The 20,861-nt window shown below is 38.2% G+C and overlaps 1 protein-coding gene across 2 annotated transcripts in view; it reads right to left on the reverse strand.

Moving 5' to 3' along the window:
• The window catches only part of sema3bl (sema domain, immunoglobulin domain (Ig), short basic domain, secreted, (semaphorin) 3bl), a 71,200-nt gene that overhangs the window by 25,476 nt on the left and 24,863 nt on the right, over positions 1–20,861 (reverse strand). For both annotated transcript variants that reach the window (XM_044211270.1, XM_044211268.1), the window contains exons 3-4: positions 12,329–12,391; positions 3,516–3,635 (exon numbers count right to left, since the gene is read on the reverse strand). In XM_044211270.1, coding sequence (XP_044067205.1) covers positions 3,516–3,635; positions 12,329–12,391 — 183 coding nt within the window. The remainder of the gene's footprint in view (positions 1–3,515; positions 3,636–12,328; positions 12,392–20,861) is intronic.

The raw sequence follows: 20,861 nt of genomic DNA on the forward strand, positions 1-20,861 counted from the left end.
AAACACATAGACTCAAGACAGATAATAGGCTCGTATGTTTTAAGAATCAACTAACACAGCAGTGGCGGATGGCCGTCCACCATTGAGTCTGGTTTTGTCCAAGGTTTCTGCCTGTTAGAAGGAAGTTTTTTCTTGCCACTGTCGCCAAATGCTTGCTCATGGTGGGATTTATTGTGTCTCTGTAAATAATATTATAAAGAGTACGGTCTAGACCTGCTCTATAGGAAAAGTGCAAGATAGAGATAACTTCTGTTATGAATTGCCGCTATATAAATAAATAAATTGAAGATGAACACCATGTGTTGAAGAAATGTTTTCATACTCAAACAAAACAATTTTGACAATAATGAAATGGCAACACATCTTTTCAACAAACTATGACATACTGTAACCTAGATGAAATTAAATCTTATTGCACAACAATTTCAAAATAGTTTTGGTGGTTCTGAAATTCCATCATGATTGTACGTCAATTGGTCGGTGTACTAGAATATTGCTGAATGCATTTGTTTGTTTTCATCTTTGGATGAAAGCACGAAATATAATGTAATTAAGATTTGCTGACACTAAAGAACAATAACAGCTTGTCCAATGCAAAATTAATTTTTTAAAAACACTGTTGGACAGTAACAGAGCCTTTTTTTTACTTCAACACAGCTGCTGTAAGATGAGGCTAATTCACGTTTTATTTCTTGCTACATTCAGAAGTTCTGCATAAAATTTGTCTGACAGACAGCAACACAAGACTGAGACAGATAGAGAGAAAGGTGGCATGAGAAAGACAAAGAGTACATGTATGTATGCCCCTAACTGAGATGAAACACCTAGAAGGTCAAAGGTCATCCCACCCAGAGTCCAGTCTGAGGTCTGGTGGCCTCAGTTCCCTCGAGAGGTCAGACAAACAGATGGGTGTGTGTTCTCCACCAGTTAACGATTGGTAAATAAATGGACAGGCTCCCTGTGGTGTCGTCCATTCAGACAGACACTCTGACTAGCTGAAAGGACGCGGTACACACACAGACAGGCAGGAGGACAACTGGTATCTTAATATCGGTCAGCTGAGGTGGTCTGAGTTTTAACACATACAAATGACACAACATAGGAGTCATTTCATATACACAAACCTCAAGTTAAAGCATTGAACCATCACTACATTACACTTGAATTTTAAAATTCTTGTTTTGTGCTTGGCTAGCTGAATCATTGCAACAGATTCAAACAGGTGTCCTACTTTTAAAAACATAACTGCTCTGTCCTTTATAGCCCAGTACCACCCTTCAGGGATTTCGATGACTTATTTTTGTATCTCCAGTTTTTGTTTTTCTTGTTCTCAACCATGCAGACCACTGTATGTTGTTACTGGGCTCAAAGGTTTTCAGCATGAGCAGTGGAAGATGTGCGCTGTTTTCCATGATGTGCCATAAAACCCGGAGTCCAAAAAACCACACTGACAGATTGACAGGGAGACAGAAAATGACATCGAGAACACACACACTGTGACGAGCACCTAAAGAGAAAGAAAGAAAAAAAAAAGAAAAATGCTGCAATGCACCTTCTGTACTTTTTATGCACCCACAAGCCATACAATCCACCACCCACACACTCGTCCCACTAAAAGGTTGGCACTCTCCCATCCCACTGTCTCATTTCCCTTCCTTAGCTCTTTGCCAACATCCAGCTTTCCTCTCTCCTCATGCCCAGTTTGACTCCCTCCTGCTAGGCCAAGCAGGGTGGCACACTGGGCATCTGGAGGACTGCCGTAAAACAGCAGGCTACAAGTTTATCTTAATAGTTCCATTCATTGATTCTTGTCTTCCAAATGGCTCCAAAATGCAAGACTCTGGAGGGCCCAACACTGCCACTGGGTAACTTTAAAGAAAGAGTCTTAGCAGAGCTGCCTGCTGAGGCTTAACGTTGAACCCCGGGGATCGGAGCACAGAGCAGGGCCAGTCTGAGCTGTGTTTTTCTAAAAAAATATCTTGGCAGCAACCATATATGTTCCATTAGCCATGGTTTCTTTCATAGGACTGCTTAAAGGCCACCCATTGATTCTGTATCATCTCATATGTACAGTACTTCATATGTATATGATACAGTGGCATCCTGTCTCTGTACTGCACTAATAATGCAGACATTTCTTTATGGCTTGTTAATACTGTAAACTAGTTAGACGACTATTCCTCATAACTTTATATAGACTTTCATCAATTTTGTATTAACTCATCATCAGGTGAGTTTAAAGATAGTATTAATTTACTTAGTATCAACTTGTCTGGTGTTACAATAACACTTTAAAAGTCCTTGAGCAATGTATTTGAATCAAACATAAAACAAAATGTAATCAGAAAAACCTAACCACAAATTTTGTGGTGGCAGTCCAGCACTGACGTACATGCCATGCACAAAGCTTTTTTCTCTTTTTCACATAAAACTTAATGTCTCTGTGTAATGTAAAATAATTTCTTGTTATGCTGAACCCACAGAAAATGATCACCAAACTTAGTTTTAAGACTCTTTTAGCCCATTGTTTTGGTCTTCTGTTCTGCACATTTGCTGTGTAGTCCAGTCTTCCAGCTTTTACCAATACACCATACATCCATGTAGGCAGCCATTTACACTTTACTTACCCAACATGAAAAGGCAGAAAGACAAAGTTAGCAACTAGCTGGTGAACATAGTGGAGCATTTAGCAGCTAAAGAGCCAAATATTTTTTTCTCAGGAGCTGGTGGAGGCCAAACCAGAGCCAAATTGAGAATATTGGACTTTGATCAGGTGGACGGAAACATGACTTCAAATGAATAGTAATGTTGCTCTGTCTCTTAGCTTTCAGTATCTCAGTACTGTATTTCTGTGAGTTTCTTTCTGAGTCATTCTTCCAGAAATTGCTTCATGTAACTTTAACATTAACAGTCACTAATGTTTTATGAATAAATCAATGTCTGTATCAACTTGTATTTGTTCACAAATTGTCCAGTGTTACTTCTCAAGTTCTTCTTATCACACTGTCAGTTGAGATTTATATTTATAGGTTCCAAAGGCAGTTCGTGACTGATGATATAGAGTAATAACATTGGAAAACTCCACGCTAAGGAGTGCCTCAATAGGAGAACTTATAGTCAACTGATATTGAAGTAAACTGCACAGTCCAAATTGAATAGTATTTCTAATGGCTACACAGTGCATACAAGTGAATAGAATTCACAGTTTCCAAACATTTCTTTTAGGAAACAGAGACTGAGTGCAGCTGTAGTTCAGCATGCATACAGTAAAATATGGGTCTTACACAACAGTGGCAGCTGCATATCACAAAGTTTTCCTCAAAAACCAACTAATTGTTATTTTTTGCATGTAGTTGCCAACACAAAGGAGGTATGTGGTTTTTGTATCTTTGTGGGTGTATATGTATATTTATCTGTCTGTGTATGTGTGTGTTTTTGAGTGACTGTATGACTGATGTGCTGAGACATTCCCCCTCCCAAGATACTTTGTGGTAGCAGCCCCCCCCCCAGCTTACCTCTCCTCTGTGTCCCACATTGATGAATGCACACATGGGCTGGAAGGCACCGGTGCCACAGGCCAGGAGGTGGGTGCGGTTGTATGGCTGCAGGAGGCGAACAAAGTTGGCACACTCCGTCTGCAAAACACAGATACATACACACAGATCAAAACCTTATATCTCTAAGAAATATGTGAAAAGGTATAGTATAATGTATGTTGTATCAAATGTTTTGCAATGTCCATTTGAATACAAAGTTCACTCAGAGTCTGCCAGGGTGACCTTATGGTGTCCCAGCACTATTTTGTGAAAAAAATTCTTTAAGTTCTCAATTTGGGTACTGACCCTACAGATAAAGAACCATGTATAACTTTACCTTTAACAAAATAACCAAAGTTCTCTTTGATATATTTTCATGGTATAGCAGGATGTCCCGGCACTGGATGTGAACATTCACTCTTACACACAGGTTACACACACATACTGTACTGTACACACACATGGGAAGGGCCCTTAAATAAATCAAATCACACAGTGCAAGAGTAACTGTCATCCAAATGCAGATAAGTTGATTTTCAGCCAAAATAATTTCTTAACAAGGCTTATTGATCCCACATGTTTGAAATGAGGGCCAAGAAAAGAGCTTTATTAGATGAAATGGGATAGCCTCGGTGTCCCGCATAGGACTTGTATCTCTGATTTTTGGATTTCAGCCAAAGTGACATGTTGATGTTGTGGAACAAGTTTCATCATGTTCGGGTCAATGGAACTTTGTCAAGATTTGTAAAACATCAGAAATGCCTCAGTGCCAAAATGAAAATGTGAGGATGATATTTGTGACATGTGAGTTTAAGTCATAAAGGATATGAAGACACCAACAGTAATTCTGAATTTAACTTTGAGCTTTTAAAAAGAAAGAAAGACAGAAATAAACTATTACTACGTCATCAGGCGTTCGATAAACTCTGTAACACACTCCACTGCTGTGTATGTGGAGCGAAAACTGGAGACAGAAGACGGAGACAGAAGTAGACAGTGTTAAAAGGCCAGACACAGACACTCAAACACACATCAGAGTGAGGACAAAAGAAGTGGTGACTGAGGAAACAAGCATCAAGACGTTTTTGTTCTACACAGAGGTCCAGAGGAAGCAGAGGGCACAAATACTTCCTCCTTCCTGTCTGTAACAACAGCTGATATAACGGATGTCAGCTGAGAAGGAAGGGATCAGCCAGCTGTCATTCTCTCAAGTTAACAAGGTCAAACTCATGTCTGCACAATGATTGTCTAGTGTGTCTCTGTTCAAAATGTATGCATGGATAGTGTGTATTCATGTCCAAATATCGAATGAGAGTTGAATTGATCCAAGTGTATTGGTGCATGTTCTTTACATTTTAAGAATTGTGTGTTGTGTGTGTGTGTGAATGTCTTTTCCGGATTTCGACACATGAACGTGTGCATGTGTGGTAGTCTTTTTGTGTTTTTACAAGTGCATGTGTTATGTGTGAAGTAAATCTGTCATTTTGCATTTGTGTGTGGCCTGCATCCCTCTCAAAGACGCAGTCAGACACTGAAACATTGTTGATCATTTCCTCAAGTGCTTTGCGGTGCTACAGAGCTGATGTAAACCATGTCACTGCAGTATGAGAAATTGTTTACATCATTATATTGCCCTTCCCCGCTGGCTCACGTCTCTACCCAAACAAAACCAGACCAGTAGTAAACTAAACAAACACATTTGTATTAAGAATGTTTTCAATAAATCTACATGTGCTGCTGCAAAAATACAAAACTCTGTGTTTCACATATATTTCTGTTGAGGAAGAGGGGACACCATAAAGCAAATTTGACATGTTGTTTCCCTCTAATTATTTATCGCACATTAGTATTGAATAGCTTTACTCATGACAAACCAATGTAAAATTTATCTCCAGCCTGCTGGAATCATCTGCTGGAGGGAAAAATTAAAGGCTAGACTTTACATTATGTCTCTATTCATTAAAGAAGATATACAAGGTCTCGGAGAGCCTACCAAGTGGACTGAGAATGAATAGAAATCTGTCTCTCCTATGTTTCCGTTCTACTACTCAGGGAGTTGCCTTAGAGATCTATGTGGCCAAGGAGAGCAAAGAGTGGAATGAATTGTTGAAAAGAGGAAATATGTCTCTTTTCTCCCACCCTGGGATTTGGGGTTTTACATATACTGTATGTGTGGTCTTACTGAGATTAAGTGGCAATAAAGGGAGTGGTGTTAAACAGAAAATGAAGTGGTTTGATTACGAAATCGGGTGCCTCTCACTTCAGGGAGTAGTCTTAACATCTTGCCAGAATTGAAAATGGGGGGATTTAATCACTGCATAAATAGCCAGCGTCAGGGCTATTTGGTGGAAACAAAAGGTCTCAATGTTCATTTATTAACCTTTGATTTTCAAGGGAGGATGACTGACCACAGATACTCTTTCCCAGCAATACCAAGATGACCATTCACACAGCTCAAATTTTGAAACTGCCCACAGAAACCACAGTTTTGTGTTTTGGGTTAAAAGGTATGTATAGCATTTCAAACATCATAGTATTACTAAATTTTCTATGAGCCATATGTATCATTAACATAAACAAACAAGAACATTGCCAAGAGCTCTGACAGCCTCTCCTGGCCTTTATAATTTGCAATACTGAGACTGATTTCCCATGGAGTATGGTGATTTTGGAGCATACAACAGCAGGGCACTGTGCTTCCAAACAAAGATTTCAAAGTTCAATAGCAGATGAAGGTGTGAAACAACAACAGCAAAATTACTCCCCACATGTCCATCAGCGGTCAAACAACTGTATTACTGGATATGAGGAACCATATCCAGTCAAGTGGATTAATTAAATGTTTATTTGACTAATGACTACTTGGATGACAAATCTACAGACTCTACATATGTTTTTCAGTCAAGTGAAAACTTGGGCTGAAAAAGTACAGAAGGTGACTCCAGAGAGCGAGAGTGGAGACAAATGTCTCATGTCTGTCATGACAGCAAGAAACTTTATTATGTTTATGGCAAAATGTGGTCTTTTTTTGAGAAATATGAGCAGTAAAAGAACCACAAGCTACAAATCATTTTAATCATGGTTTGATTTGTTTATGGTAAGTATAACACAGCATCACAATTTGGCAATGATATGTTAATGTTTAAATATGCTACACGTAGATGAATTCAAAAAATTAGCTCAAGGACCAGGAAAATGTTTCTCATGCTATTTCTTCTCCAAATTTGTCCTGGGCATGCTGAGAGATCGGGACTTTCAAGCTCTTTGGCACATTGTCGAATGCACGTTGCTAATATTTTAGGGAAATTGAAGGGGTTCTTCAAAATAGTGCACTGATAGCCAAAAGGGACTCAAAGGACAAGATTGCATTATTATTGATGTGCCATGTCAGAAACAAGTAACTAAGTAACCATCAAAGTATTAAATACTCCTCTTACATTTTGCTAAATGCCAATGGATTTTTAGTTTTAATTCTGAATGACTAATTCTGCTCTGCATGCCCAGAATTAGCATTAGCATTAGCTTTATGCTCAGTAAAGCTGTGTTTTGGAAGAACACAGCATTTTTCAAACACTAAAGAGGAACGGAGGAGGTTTGGGCCAGCAGTGAGCTGCTGCTTGGAGAATTTTATTTGATAGAAATTTACAAGCAACGTCCATGGAGCACAGTGGTAGAGCTAACATGGAGCTGACAGCAAAGAGAGCCCCAGCAGCCAAACATGTTCTATGATGACTGACCCGGGCAGGGAGAGGCAAGTTTGGATATGGAGAGCAGTTTCCAGTATAAACAGCCAATGTTCAGTGGATAGAAGTCAGATTCTGTAATACTAACAGGACATGAGGACCAACACATTCATATAGACACACACATATGCGCATGTACAAGACTACAGCGAACAGGACCTCATACACAAACACAATCACAGACACACACAAACATCATAAAAGCAGTTCAAAGCCGGACATCTGGATGAACTGGCCTCTCCAAGTCTTTGGTCTCAGCAGCTGTTTGATCCTCAAAGAAACCAGTTTTCTTAGTACTCTTCCAGACAGCACTGAAAACATTCAGTCATGGCAAGAAACTCTCGCCAAAGTGAGTGAGATGATTTTTCCAAAATATCTACCAACTACTCCTACTATGTAACCAATCAAATATTCTTTTTAGGATAGAAAACCACAGTCACCTACTTGGCTTCCTGGCAAGCTACAACCAACATTTACAGTACCAACATTTTGGCAACAAAAAGATCCGGAGACAGACTACACTTTGTCTCTGTGTCTCTGGCCTTTGCAGCATCTTTTTCTCATTAATATTAAACAAAAAACATTAAAGAGCCATAACAAGGATCTTCTGTATTGTCACAAATCTGGAGCCCATATATATTACTGTTTAGTCCTGTATTATACCACAGTGTAAACAGTGTTTAACTGTTAGAACTTTTCAAATTGTGGTGGCACTGTGTTGTTTACTGATGTTGGAGAGATGTATTGATCAGACTTCTAGATGTGTGATCTATAGACAATATGGCAACATTATGATTTCACTCCTGCCCTCTCATCCATAGGCTTAAAATCACAGCTAGATCACTTTATTTTAAATGTACAGAATTCTGACTTGCATACACGTCTCACCCATTTTCTCAAAGCTGAATTACGCACACTCAAAATGCATAACTTGCTATCTGTGTTCTCTGCTCTGCACTCAGAAAGTTTTGTTTGTGCTCAGCATGCACAGCATTATAATGTGTCACCATTTTAGCCCATTAGAGATGGGGAAGTAACTAGCTGATTACATAATCAATCCAACTGATGCAGATAGATGAAGCAGAAAAATGTGTTAACAGCCAGAGCAAGCCACTGCATGCTTGGCTGAAGCCACTGAGTGCCTCCCCTCAGCCTGTTATTTATTTGTCTGAGCTGTAATTAATGATGGTGAAGGTCATGAGGTTGTGACTCTGGGGAGGAAACGCTATCAGTAAAAACATGTTTAAGGTGGTAGACACTTGTCAGTAGAACGCTGTGGAGACAGGCTTTCAATAAAGAGATGAAAAGGACATCCCACTGCTTCATTTATTTTTCACACACATTATATGTCAAGGTATGTACATATTGAGGACTGTCATGCAGCTACAGTATATAGAGGAACTGTACATTTTCTTTGTTTTGCCTCAGTAGAATGATTAAACCTGGATTGATTGCCCAGAACTCTCTCCTTCTTTGTCTCTCTGTTTCTGTCTCATATGTATGTCTTTCTCTCTATCACCATACACACACACACACACACACACACACACACAAAAGTCCAAAAAATAATGTGAAGACCTTTCACCTTTCAACCTCTACCACTTTTTGTCAAACACAGTTGTGTTTAACAGAAGCAGAGAGGAAACATATGAGATGGAACTTGTGTGTGTGTGTCTGTTGATTTGTAGATGCCATGGGATACAGCAGTAATCCATCTAATTTGACACGAAAACTGAAACATAGAGAGACGTGAAGGAATGCAGAAAAATGTCTGTGTTTAACATAAGCAGACAAACATCTCTATCTGTTACTGACACAATTTTATACATGCTCTTTATGACTCTTTAGCACAAGAAAGGTAGAGTTACACACATCCTGTTTTAAGACCTGTCCTATAATGCATTTTGACTCCTCCTCTCCACTATGGGCAGTACAGTAGCATGCACACAAAGACACACGCACGCACACACACATACACACCTAGCTTCGTGTGAGCCATGTGGGCAACGCACAGAGGAAAAACCTAATAAAATGGATATAAGATATCCAAGACACACCTGCCACTTAAAACACAGAGAACATATACCTATAGACACACACACACACACACACAAACACCTTCTAAACTGTTCCACATGGAGGTGGCTGTCAGACTTCTTGCCATGAGCACAAGAAGGCACAAAATTCACAGCACATTTACAACAGTGACTTAATTGTGTGTGTGTGTGTGTGTGTGTGTGTGTGTGTGTGTGTGTGTGTGTGTGTGATGTATGTGTGTAAACAAGTAGTGTGTGCCATTTTATATATTCTGAGCACCACTAAAGCCACTGAGAGTTTCTTCTCCAACTGGGACCAAATTTAACAGTGTCTCAGTACATCAAAGAAAAGGGACTTCATTACAAAATCTCTTCCTTTCCTCCTTCATTAATTCCTTCTTTTCTTTAACACTTTCCTCCTTTTTTCCCATGATTTCTTCTCTCTTTTCCTATTTTCTACTTTCTGTACATTCTTTATTCTTTCTTGCTTTCTTTGTGTGTTGGTGCACATTTTGTCTTGTTTTGTTTGTAAATTCAGTAATATATTTTCATATTTTATTGCCAATTTTATGTTTTATTTTTATGCTTCTTGACATGCAGTACTTGCTTTCATCTTTATTTATATTTTTTACTTCCTGTATTTATTTATATGCACCAGTAAGCCAAGGCAGCTTCCTTGTATGTGAATACCTACTTGGCAATAAACCTGATTCTGATTCTGCTTTCTTTGTTTATGTTGTCATCTAAACAACACTAAGAGTCTACATGCTAGTGGCTCTGTAAGGCTGTACTTAGACACAGTGATACCTTGAGCTAAAACATCAGCATGCTAACATGCTCACATGACAATGATAATATTTACCGCTCAATGTTGCTGTAGCATGTTAGCATGCCAGTAAAAGTACAGCTGAGGCTGATGGGAATGTAATTAGTTTTGCAGGTATTTTGTTATGAACCAAAGTATTGGACAAATTAAAATTTTGACCTGATGATGGTGCTAGATGAAAAGTTCAGGGATCCCCGAAATTATTGCAATCTTGAGGGGAACATGAATGTCAAATTTCCTGACAATCCATCCATCCGTTGTTGACATTTCACTCAAAATCACAAATGTCAACCTCATGGTGGCACTGGAGGAAAATTTAGGAGATCGGTTCTTTCCTTCTGGTTTATGATGGTCTTATAACCATCATTATCATTTTGTTCTTCACTCTTCCCCTTCTCTTTCCATCCACTCCATTCTCTTTCATCTGCTGCTTCTTTAACCTCCTCCAGGCTAACAAACAGAAAGCTGAGTCAGCTTGTGAGGATGTAAACAACACATGGGCACTGGTTCCATTCATTACAGTACGCGTTTTTTAAAAGTTGAAACTGAAAGGGTTTGTTTCTTGACATTATTTGAGGTGGTTGCTTCATAATCTAGCTCTTCTCTTTTCTCTTGTTGTAAACATGACCATAATTAGATGAACACTGCCCTCCCTTCATGTTTTTTGTTTCTCTCACATTACCCTCTCCTCCTGTACATAATACTTTACACTTTCCTCTCCTTCTATTTTCCTTAATTCCATCTCCTCCTTTCCCCCTCTGTATTTTGAGGGCTCATTAAGAGATACAGTTCTGCCTCCCTTTCCTCCTTCACAGAACCAATAAAAGTCTTCATTTACAACTACAATGCTCTTCTGAAAGCTTTCTCTTTCCCTGCACCTCTCTGTGCTTGTTCTTTCTCTTCAATAAGAAAGAGTATTCATGGCAACTTTCAAGTTCATCATGATTATTAAACTATCTTGAAAGTGTGGTTGTAGACTTCCTTATAGTCTATAGTTTACTGTACATTTCCGGGGATGTGGGGGAGCAGAGACTAGAGTACCAGTTGCTGCACTGTAGAAAACTGAAGTATCAGCACAATACAACCGGGCACTAAAGTGCAGTCTGCCATTTACTGTATACTTAGTTTGTTATACTGCTAGAGTCATTTGCCATTTGGGGACTGCTGTTAAAAAAGGGCCTTGTAGTGCCACAAGTGCATAAATATGTTGAATCCTGGGTCTCAAACCCATTAAAATGTCTTTCTATGAATTAGAACTGGAAAAATTCAAGTAGGAACTGGAAGATACAGGAGAACCTATGAGAGCAGAGCAGAGTAGAGACTGACATGGTTACAGGATTCAACTACTGAGCAGCCAAAATCTCTGAAAGCCAATACACAACTTGACAAGGGTTTGGAGGACAGTGCCAGGCTGAAAGCTGCTTCTCTGCTCTTCACTGGAGGCATTTTGGAGAGTATAGAGCTGCTCAGCAGCATAAGTCAACGTAGTCACCTCATTTATGAGCAAAAGGAGGTTCTGTTGGGTTCATTTTGAACCACATTGTACTGTCAGAGTTCAAGTTACTGAAAATAGGAATGAGTATCCAAATGCAGACACCAAGGCTCTGCTGGCAGAATAAAAGGCAGTCAGCCCAGGCAAACAAATTCAAAAATCAGCAAACAGACAGGACATTGGCAAGAGAGCTGGTTACAAAGTCCAGTCAGGAAACAGGTATTCAGGAAACAGATCTTGAAGGCTACAGCAGCAAAGCAACATACACAATCTTGCAAAGGTTGAAAAAAACTGGCCTCTACTGTATGCTATTTAGGCTGGTGTCTGGGTCACGTGATCTCTGGAGAATGGAAACTTGAGGACAGCTAGAGGGCAGGTGAAGCAGGACAGGGTATAGAAGCTTCCAGAACACACTGGGAGTGGGAAGAGAAAAAGAGTCTATGAGCGTATTCAAACTGGATGTGAAGCAAATTTTACAAGCAGTAAGAGTGCAAACAAAGTCAATGGGAAGAAGTGGACACGAAGAGAGTTGATCTAGGTAGCACAAATGGAGGCTAGGACGGGTCTGTGAGAGTTGCTGTTGTTCAATTTGCTCAATTTCATGTGTGTTCCATCAAATTACCCCCAACTACCAAAGACACATATTTGAATGGAAATGTGTTAAAACAAGCAGGAGTTAACTGTCTGTCGCTTACCTGTGGTTCCTTCCCCGTTTGAATGCAGTTCTCTCTGTTGCCAGGTAACGGGGGCCAATAGATCTACGAAGGAAGAGAAAAAGAGAAAGATGGAACACAGAAAGAAGAAAAAAAGAGTGTGATGATTATTGACTTATAATGTCAACAACCACCTTGTTGAGCAAAATGTAATTTCTTTGTTGAACCCACAAATGCTTTATGTGACTCTGTTAATGCAATCAAAACATAATCATCAGCCCCTATGTCATTAAATTTTAATTATTTTCCCTGGAAATTTTATTTATATCAATTAGGGCCAAATTGAGCAGAGCAGATCCTCTACCTATGATGAAACAAAGGCTTTGGAATGACTTTGGGAGTTAACTTTTGGCTTGTAAAGCTGAAACCTTGATTGAGACATGACAGACACATTTATCATTCCAGTTACTCCAGTTATATAAAGTTCGGTTCACCCAAATTACAAAAAAAAAAAAAAACACATTTTCAAACTTTTTGAGATAATCTGTCTTTGAGATTTCTCACTCCACTCCAATTCAGCGGAGGTGAAAGGAATTTCTTTTGTGCTGCTCACAGCCTTGAAAAAATACATTTAAAAAAAATAAACAGCAGTGTGTCTTTTCAGAAACAATGTCCTGGTTACTCTGGATAACCTATTGACTCCACAGTGACCAATTTTCATTGGAACTACTTTCTGCTTAATAAATAGTCCCTATGAAATATATTCTGTGGATTTTCCAGAAAAGTAGGACACATCTCAAAACCTTGGCAAATTAAACCAAAACTATCTGCATGGTTAGATACCACTATAAGTAAATGATAAAATATTTTTGTTTTACTTGGGTGAACTTAACCTTTATCAAGGGATTGACAGCTAAAACCAACTTTAAATATTTAAAATAAATAATGTTTTTTGGTACACCGAACACAGCCCTTAAGGCCAGAAGAACAGGCTGCAGGATTTTACTACAGAGATGTGTGATTGTTAAGTGTTATGGAAGTAAGGGACAATCTTAATTAGATCACCATGTAATTAATATTGATTTGTCCAAATAAAAAAATAAAAAATTCACAAATTTGATTAACCATATGCTCCCAGAATAACTGATGTAGAAGTATTTTTCATTTGAAATATTCTTTGGGCAACACTCTACTTACTATGGACAATATGTACTTGGCTACAATAACATAGAAAACAGAAACACAGGGAATCTTTGTGATGCTATTAAGACTTTACACTGGCTATAGATGTAAATGTAGAACTGTTGACACCAGAGATTTGTTTCGCGTCAATCTTCTGTTTGCTGCCTAGAAATAAATTAGACCTTTGGCTATAACACCAGGAAAGCTGTTAAGAGCCAAACATTCATAGTATCCCAACAAGACCATCTGGAGCTTAAAAACAAGAAGATAAAATAAATAAACATCTCTTCAATTTTCAGTTCAAGTTCTCACAGTATAGATCCAAGATTGCCTGATTAGGGAAGTCCCACAGTCTTTCTCTCATTCTGCAAATTCAATAAGGAGAAGAGGTGAATCTCAGATAAGTATGAAATAAAATTTGGACCTGACACAATGGGACTAGTTTTCACACTGCTTGCAGCAAATGAAAAATGAAATCAAATTGCTACTGAAGAGGAAAAGTGTGTCTCAGTACTGAGGCAAAACGTGTGTAATACTGTAGTTTCATGTAGACTACCAGAGGGTTTCTCTGAGACAATAAGTCTTTGTCTGGTCTAGTAGGAAATTGGCCTTGTTTTGGCTAACAGGGAGAATAGAAACCAGAGAGGAAAACAAATGGTCCTGACTTGCATTACTGATTATGTGCAGTGTGTTTGGAGAGTATGTGTATGTGTGTGTGTGTGTCAAATGACCCCTGTGGTAGCTATAGGGTTTTTAAGAGTGTGTATGAATGGTAAATGATAAAGTGATAGAAACAGAAATAAAGTAGAGTAGAGTTAATAGAGTTGAAAAGATGAGTGAATGTTTCTGGCTCAAAACTTCTGTTCTTTTGCTAATCACACCCTGAATTTCATATCAGCAGTAAAAGTTTGAGATGTATTTTATCTCTTCTGTCATAAATCCCAAGTCATCAAAGCCAGCACAGTGGACTCACTGTAAATCAGGATGACTAAAACCTGGCTTACAAAGATCGAAATTCTCTGACAAGTCCTGTAGGGATAAAGGATGTGACATTGGAGAGCCTGGAAATACTTTAACCACTCTAATATGCTATAATATGATCGCGTGTAAGAGCACAAAAATGCAAATTGTTTCAATAGAAATTCATTGCAAAAGATAAAATATCAGATAGGAAATAAATTGAGAGAATATTGAATATATCTTCATGGTAATGCAAACTGCCTATTGGCTCAAAGGAGGTTTTTCATATTAAGTACAAATATGTGTAGTTTATATACTTACGGTCTTGTTATGTAGGATCAAACCTACACTCTGTTACAATTATGTGCCCAGTTGCATCTAAAGAACATTTTCGTAGAACTTTCTGAGAGATTTAAATATATTTTGAGGTTTTCATTCAATTTGTTAATCTCAGTTTTCTATATATTTTCTTACTTATACTATATTGTTTCAGACAGAATAATAGGAGGTTTTCGGTGCAGTTTGTTTGTCTGTCAGCAGGATTACGGCAAAACTACTGGCACGATTTTCATGAAACTTGGTGGAAGGGTGTAGCATGGGCCAACAAAAAATCCATTAAAATTTTGGAGCAGATCCATAGCAAAAAAAATATTTAGCCTCTCTGTCCTCTCCTGGTTCTCAACTCCTACACATCCACACATACACACACACTCACACACACACAGTGGACAGCAGAGCAGAGAGGCTGCGGTGGAGACAGTGAGCCAGGTGAAGTGGTAACGTTTTCCTCTAGTTGATGACAACTCAAGTAAAAAGTAGATTTTTAGTAGTAGTGGCAAATTCTTGTAAACTTAGCTACTAGCTGAGATGGCAGCCCTTCCTCTCTACCGCTTGTAGAATCACTATTATACAACTATACAATTATTTTGTGATTTTTTTACTTCACGACATCACGCTTAGGCCTACTTTATCAGTGAGCATATTTGTTTAACTTTTTTTCTTGCTAATGTCTGAGTGTAATGTGAAAAACCACAACCTGTGTGGTATTTTTTATAAATATTGTAATGATAATTGTCTAAAATTATGTGAAAATGCATAGTTTTTAGTCAAATAACATCAAATTTTCCTGGGAGAGGAGCCCAAACCCCACGACCGCATATTAGTGGTTGCTCTTGCAGATTTGCATATCATAGAAGACTAAAAATATCTTGTATCTATATCTTGTAAAATTGAACCAGGTTTCAATTTATAAGTATTTTATTAGTGAAAAATCTCAGCATAAAATGGACACTATTGCATATTTGATAGACAGCTCCACTTTCACAGCCTCTGATTAGAGGGTCTGTCTGACACCCAGCCTGCTTTTGTATAAAAGCTGGCTTGCAATTGTGGGAATCCATAAGAAACAATCATTTGTGTCATGCCTGACTGAAATGAATAAATAAATTAGGACCAGTCTAAAACTTGGCTTGAAATGGTCTAGATATCTGGACCAGTTTTTTTGGCATGATGCTGGACTGATATAAATGCGTGCCTGTCGAAAGGCCTGGCTCAGACACACAGTCTGACCTAAAGCAGCCTGATAACATGCCTGACTGATACTGATGGACTGTGAAATCAGGCCCTGCCTAAAACCTGGCTGGCAATGGTCTGAGTCAGTGTGCTGCAATATTCCACCCATTGTCCAAGAGTCCCGCTCTGCACGCTTCAGCAACTATGGCTGACCTCCACCAGGCATCTCTGTTCCTTCCTCTGTTAAACTGTTTCTTAACACTTCATCAATTTGACATTGCCTCTTCAAAGTGCTCTTTAATTTTTAATCCAACCTCAGACATAATTCACATGTGTTATGTTTTAGATCTTTGAACTTGGAACAGTGTTTATTTTGACTGCAAAAAAAATCTATCCAGAGCTGGGAACAAGCGAGCCAAGCAGGATGATCAGCAGCTCAGGCTTCAAATTTCAAGGTGAATTTGGTCATAACTTTTAACCGCACCTGTGACTAAACAGGACCTTCAAAAACATCAGCAGCTCCAGACACAATGCTTTAGAAGTCAGTCAAATCATGGAAAGATAGAAATCATCAGATGACGTCTGCGTTCATGTGCCAGTTGCTAAACAACCTGCAATAGATCAAACTCCTCCAGTATACTTTACACTTTTTAGTTCAGATTATACAAAGTGAGGAAAGAGACTAAACAACTGTCAGAAATTTGATCAACTCAACTTGTTTTTTACAATGTAGACACATAACATATAACCAACATATAAAATTACATTTATCGTATTTTTTATATGAATTTCACAATAAAAATACAATCCCCTGTCAACTTTATGTTTTTGTGTATATTGTTTGTGCACTCAACTTGTAACTCTGTTACTTAAAACCAGTAAAATAGCTGACACAAGCTAACATATGTAGCAACATCATGTTGATGTAAGCAGATGCTTTTCCATTCTGGTCAACTCAGTTGGAATTTATGCACAAAACCATCAGTCTTTTTGTCAGCTCAGTGTTGCTGAGCCAAAGCAAAATTTCGCAGGAGCAGAAAGATGGAATCATGGGATGTGATGAGTTTATTTTTGACTGAATCAGGATGCAACAAGGCTAGAATTGCCTGATTTAAATATTGGACTGAAACATTGTAAGAACCTTTGAACTCTTAAATCCTAAAACTAACTTTAAAAAGTAGTCCCTGGGGAGAAGGTTTAAATTTCAACACAACCGCTGCTTTTATCAACACATCACTTTTTACATTGTATTCTTTTGAGGCCAAAGGGATTTCGCTGGGCCAGAAGCCATCTCCAAAATCACCAAGGAAGCACAGCAACACAAGATATAGCCTATCGTACATAACTAAACATATAAAAAAGTCTTTGACAGGTGCCAACCACATTTTATATACAATAATCAAAGATGGTATATCAAATACCAATCATACATGTTTATGTTTTAGCAAGGAGAAAGTGGAATATTTACTCCAGCATATGAAACATTTACACAAACTAAATCAGCATTTGTTTTAGTTTTTTCCTGGGTAATTATTATTAAGCAAATTGTTCCACTTCCTAGATTTGATTCAGTAGGAACTGGATACAATTTGGAAACACATTGCGTGCACTGATTCAATGCCATCTGACTTGTCTTCAACAAAAGCCTTGTGTTTAGAATTACAACTTACTCCCATTTCCGATCTTACTACACTGTTGGTCAGAGTTACAGTGGAAAGGGTGGCAAACTAGACCTTTATGCCAAAGAGATATTGTCAGCTCTGGTAGGCAGAGTTGCCAAGTCCACTTGGGCTTCTTCTTTTTTTAAGTCGTTTGAAAAAATCGCTGGTTGTGGTTTTAAAAAATAGTGTTGCTTGTCAGGAAAATTTTTTTTTACATTTCTGGGTGCTCACTAATATCTGGACACTCACTAATAATATCAGTGCTGTAGTGTAATTCACCTTCCTACAAATCCCCACATGGACCTATCCCACCCCCTCCTCCCTCTCATTAGAGAAAAATCAGTGTCATGTCAATCATATTGTAGCCTAACCGATCTGGTTTTGTTGCGGTTACTGCCTAGTTAAGAGTCAGATTCATAGACTGTATAGTCAGATTTCATAGGTTTATATTTTTAGTGTACCATTCTTATGAATTTTGACATTGCTCTCAGAAATATGTAGGCTACCCTTTGTAATTAAACAATATGTTAAAACAGTAGTTTTGGGTCAGTTGTTTCTAATGAAATTTTAACACACCTTTCATTTTAGAATGAAGGCATTATCCTAGCCATTATCGGTGGGGATTTTTACATTTAATTTGTACCAAATAATACTGATTACTCTGATTTATTTATTTTTTTTTATAGATGTTAAAAGAAGTCAATGGAGCACACAATTCTTCTTAGTTTTCCTTTTTAAATTTAAATCAGCATTGTTACAGGCTTTTTATTTTCTGGCTATACAGACGAGATGTAATCAGATTACATCACACTTTGTGAGTAATCCAACAATCACATATTCTGTAAAATGTAATCATTACTGGATAATGTTTTCCAAGTTATCAGCATCAACCTGACATACAAGAGTAACCACCAAAGCTAATATAAATAAAATATGTTTTTGCTTTTAAAGCAAAAAAGTAGTTTCATTTTAATATGTTGTAGGCTCATTTATTGAGCCTGTTTACATTGAAGTTGTAACAGGCTATATTAATATTGAGCTTGTTTTTGAAGCTGCAGTTGCTTATTTGTCTCGCAAGAATAGGCAACACTGCTGGTGGGCAGAGTTAAAACTACAAGCTAGTGTGATCTTTTTCACATGGTCATTCTGGTTATGAAAACTTCAAATGTTTTTCACAAAGTGTATATATTTTTATTTATAAGAAGTCGAAATACCAGTAAGCTGATAAGCCAGAGAAGTGTAATGGATGAAAAAACTGCTGTTTTGTTGGCAAATATTTATTTTCTTATCTCTGAGTGAAGAAAAACAAATCACATAACATTATTAGTCAGACTTAACTCCTATTTATTATTTTTCAAAAATCTTTCATATTTTTCATTTTAGGATGATTAGGTGAGTGTGACATTTGACAAATGGCGAAATAAGCAAGGACAATTTGTGGTTTGTACAGGGAGTTTTGTGGTGTTGGTAGGCATATTTTTTAACTTAGGAGGGACACAGGCTAGCTGTTTCCCACTGTCCAGTCATTAAGCTAAGCTAGGCTCATCGACTTCTGGCCCGAGTTCCCAACAGACATGAGATCGGTGTTGGTCTTCTAACCTCACACTTGGAAAGAAAGTGAATGAGCGTATTTCCCAAAATGTTGAAATATTCCTTTAAAGTGGTCATATTATGCTAATTTGCATAATTTTATTTTGGAGTTGTACCAGAATAGGTTGACATGGTGTAATTTTCAAAAAACACCACATTTTTGCACACACTGCACATTGCTGCAGCATTGCTGCAGTTTCTTGAACGCTCTATTTTAGCTACCGAGTGAGGCATCTCACTTTTATTTGATCTTTCTTGGGGACATGGCAGTACCTAGGTAAGGACTACTAGCCACTCAGAAGCAGAGTAGGGCGGGGCCTGACGAGCAGGGTAGTGTGATCCAAAACAAAGCCGCTTCAGCCAGTAACTATGGCTTTGGTTCAGCTGTAATGGTTCAGCCATACATGTTCCAACAACCCAAACCAGCATCACAACCTAGACTAGAGCAAGACATTTCAGAGTGGTAAGTTATTAATTTGTAACTAATCTATCTTTCACACGTAACATTTTAACTGTGCTCTTTACATCACAACAACTTTATGTCCATTGACTGGAGAGTATTTAACATTATTTTAATATCATATTTAGGTGTTCTTGTGGAAACTGGTCAATTCATGCATTATGACGCGTGTTACATAGTGACATAGATACGTTAAGGAAGTAAAGGTTGGACTACAAGCGAGATGTTTTCAGGCAGTTCAGGAGCAGTGTTTTCTGTGGGAGAGGGTAAATCCCTTTGGGGTGGACTTTGGCCTTTTTCCCTTTGCAAACCTATTACATGCACAAAAAAGATATATAACCCAATGAAGGAAAGGGGAAAAGGCAAAAAGCATATATGACCACTTTAAAGCCTTTAAAGGGAGCCTCAGGATCAGAAAGATCCTGAGGCTCTGATTTTACAAAATGATGAGGGTATCAGCTGTTGGGCCCCAAGTTTTCATCATCGACGCTGGTTGTCATAGCAACATTGATTTAACATCAACATATTTTCTTGGAGTGATCATTTCTTTTGAGAAGGCAAACACTGTATGAATTCATTCCAATTTTGTTTTTCTTTTCTTTTCTTTTCTTTTCTCCTTTCAGTGCTGGTTTATGTGTGTCATCTTGTAAACCTTTGTTTCATTGAACTGGCATCACTGATAGATTTCACAACGGCTGGCTCTGATAGAAGCACGGGCATTAAGCCTCAAACGGCTTGCAGCAAACTAGAGTACCAGAAAGCTTCATGTGTGATCGTCAGCCAAGACAGAGAGCAGTAAGAACAAGCTGAGAGAGGGATGAAGAGGAATTAAAAGGTGGATAAGGTGGGCGACATCTGGATCTCTATGTACATAAATTCCCTGTTCACCCATTCACTTTGCTTCATCACAGTCTCTTTGACGTATGTATGAGTACACACACATTCTCATGCACACACACACACACACACACACACACACACACACACACACTGCTGCTGCTAAAGTGCTGAGGCACACCAGGGTTTTCTGTTTTAGAGAGTTATTTTTGTTCTGTGCTTAGTTGAAACCAGTTTAATGGAACACAGATTATACTGGGCACCCTACTGAAAAGGAAAATATGATTAAATATATGCTGCAAAATTTCCCAGAGCTATTCTCTCTGAAAACTCATGAGCTATAGCTCAAAGGTATAACTCCCTAACTCCACAA

The sequence above is a fragment of the Siniperca chuatsi genome, linkage group LG10 (genome assembly GCF_020085105.1).
Source record: "Siniperca chuatsi isolate FFG_IHB_CAS linkage group LG10, ASM2008510v1, whole genome shotgun sequence".
Lineage (NCBI taxonomy): Eukaryota > Metazoa > Chordata > Actinopteri > Centrarchiformes > Sinipercidae > Siniperca > Siniperca chuatsi.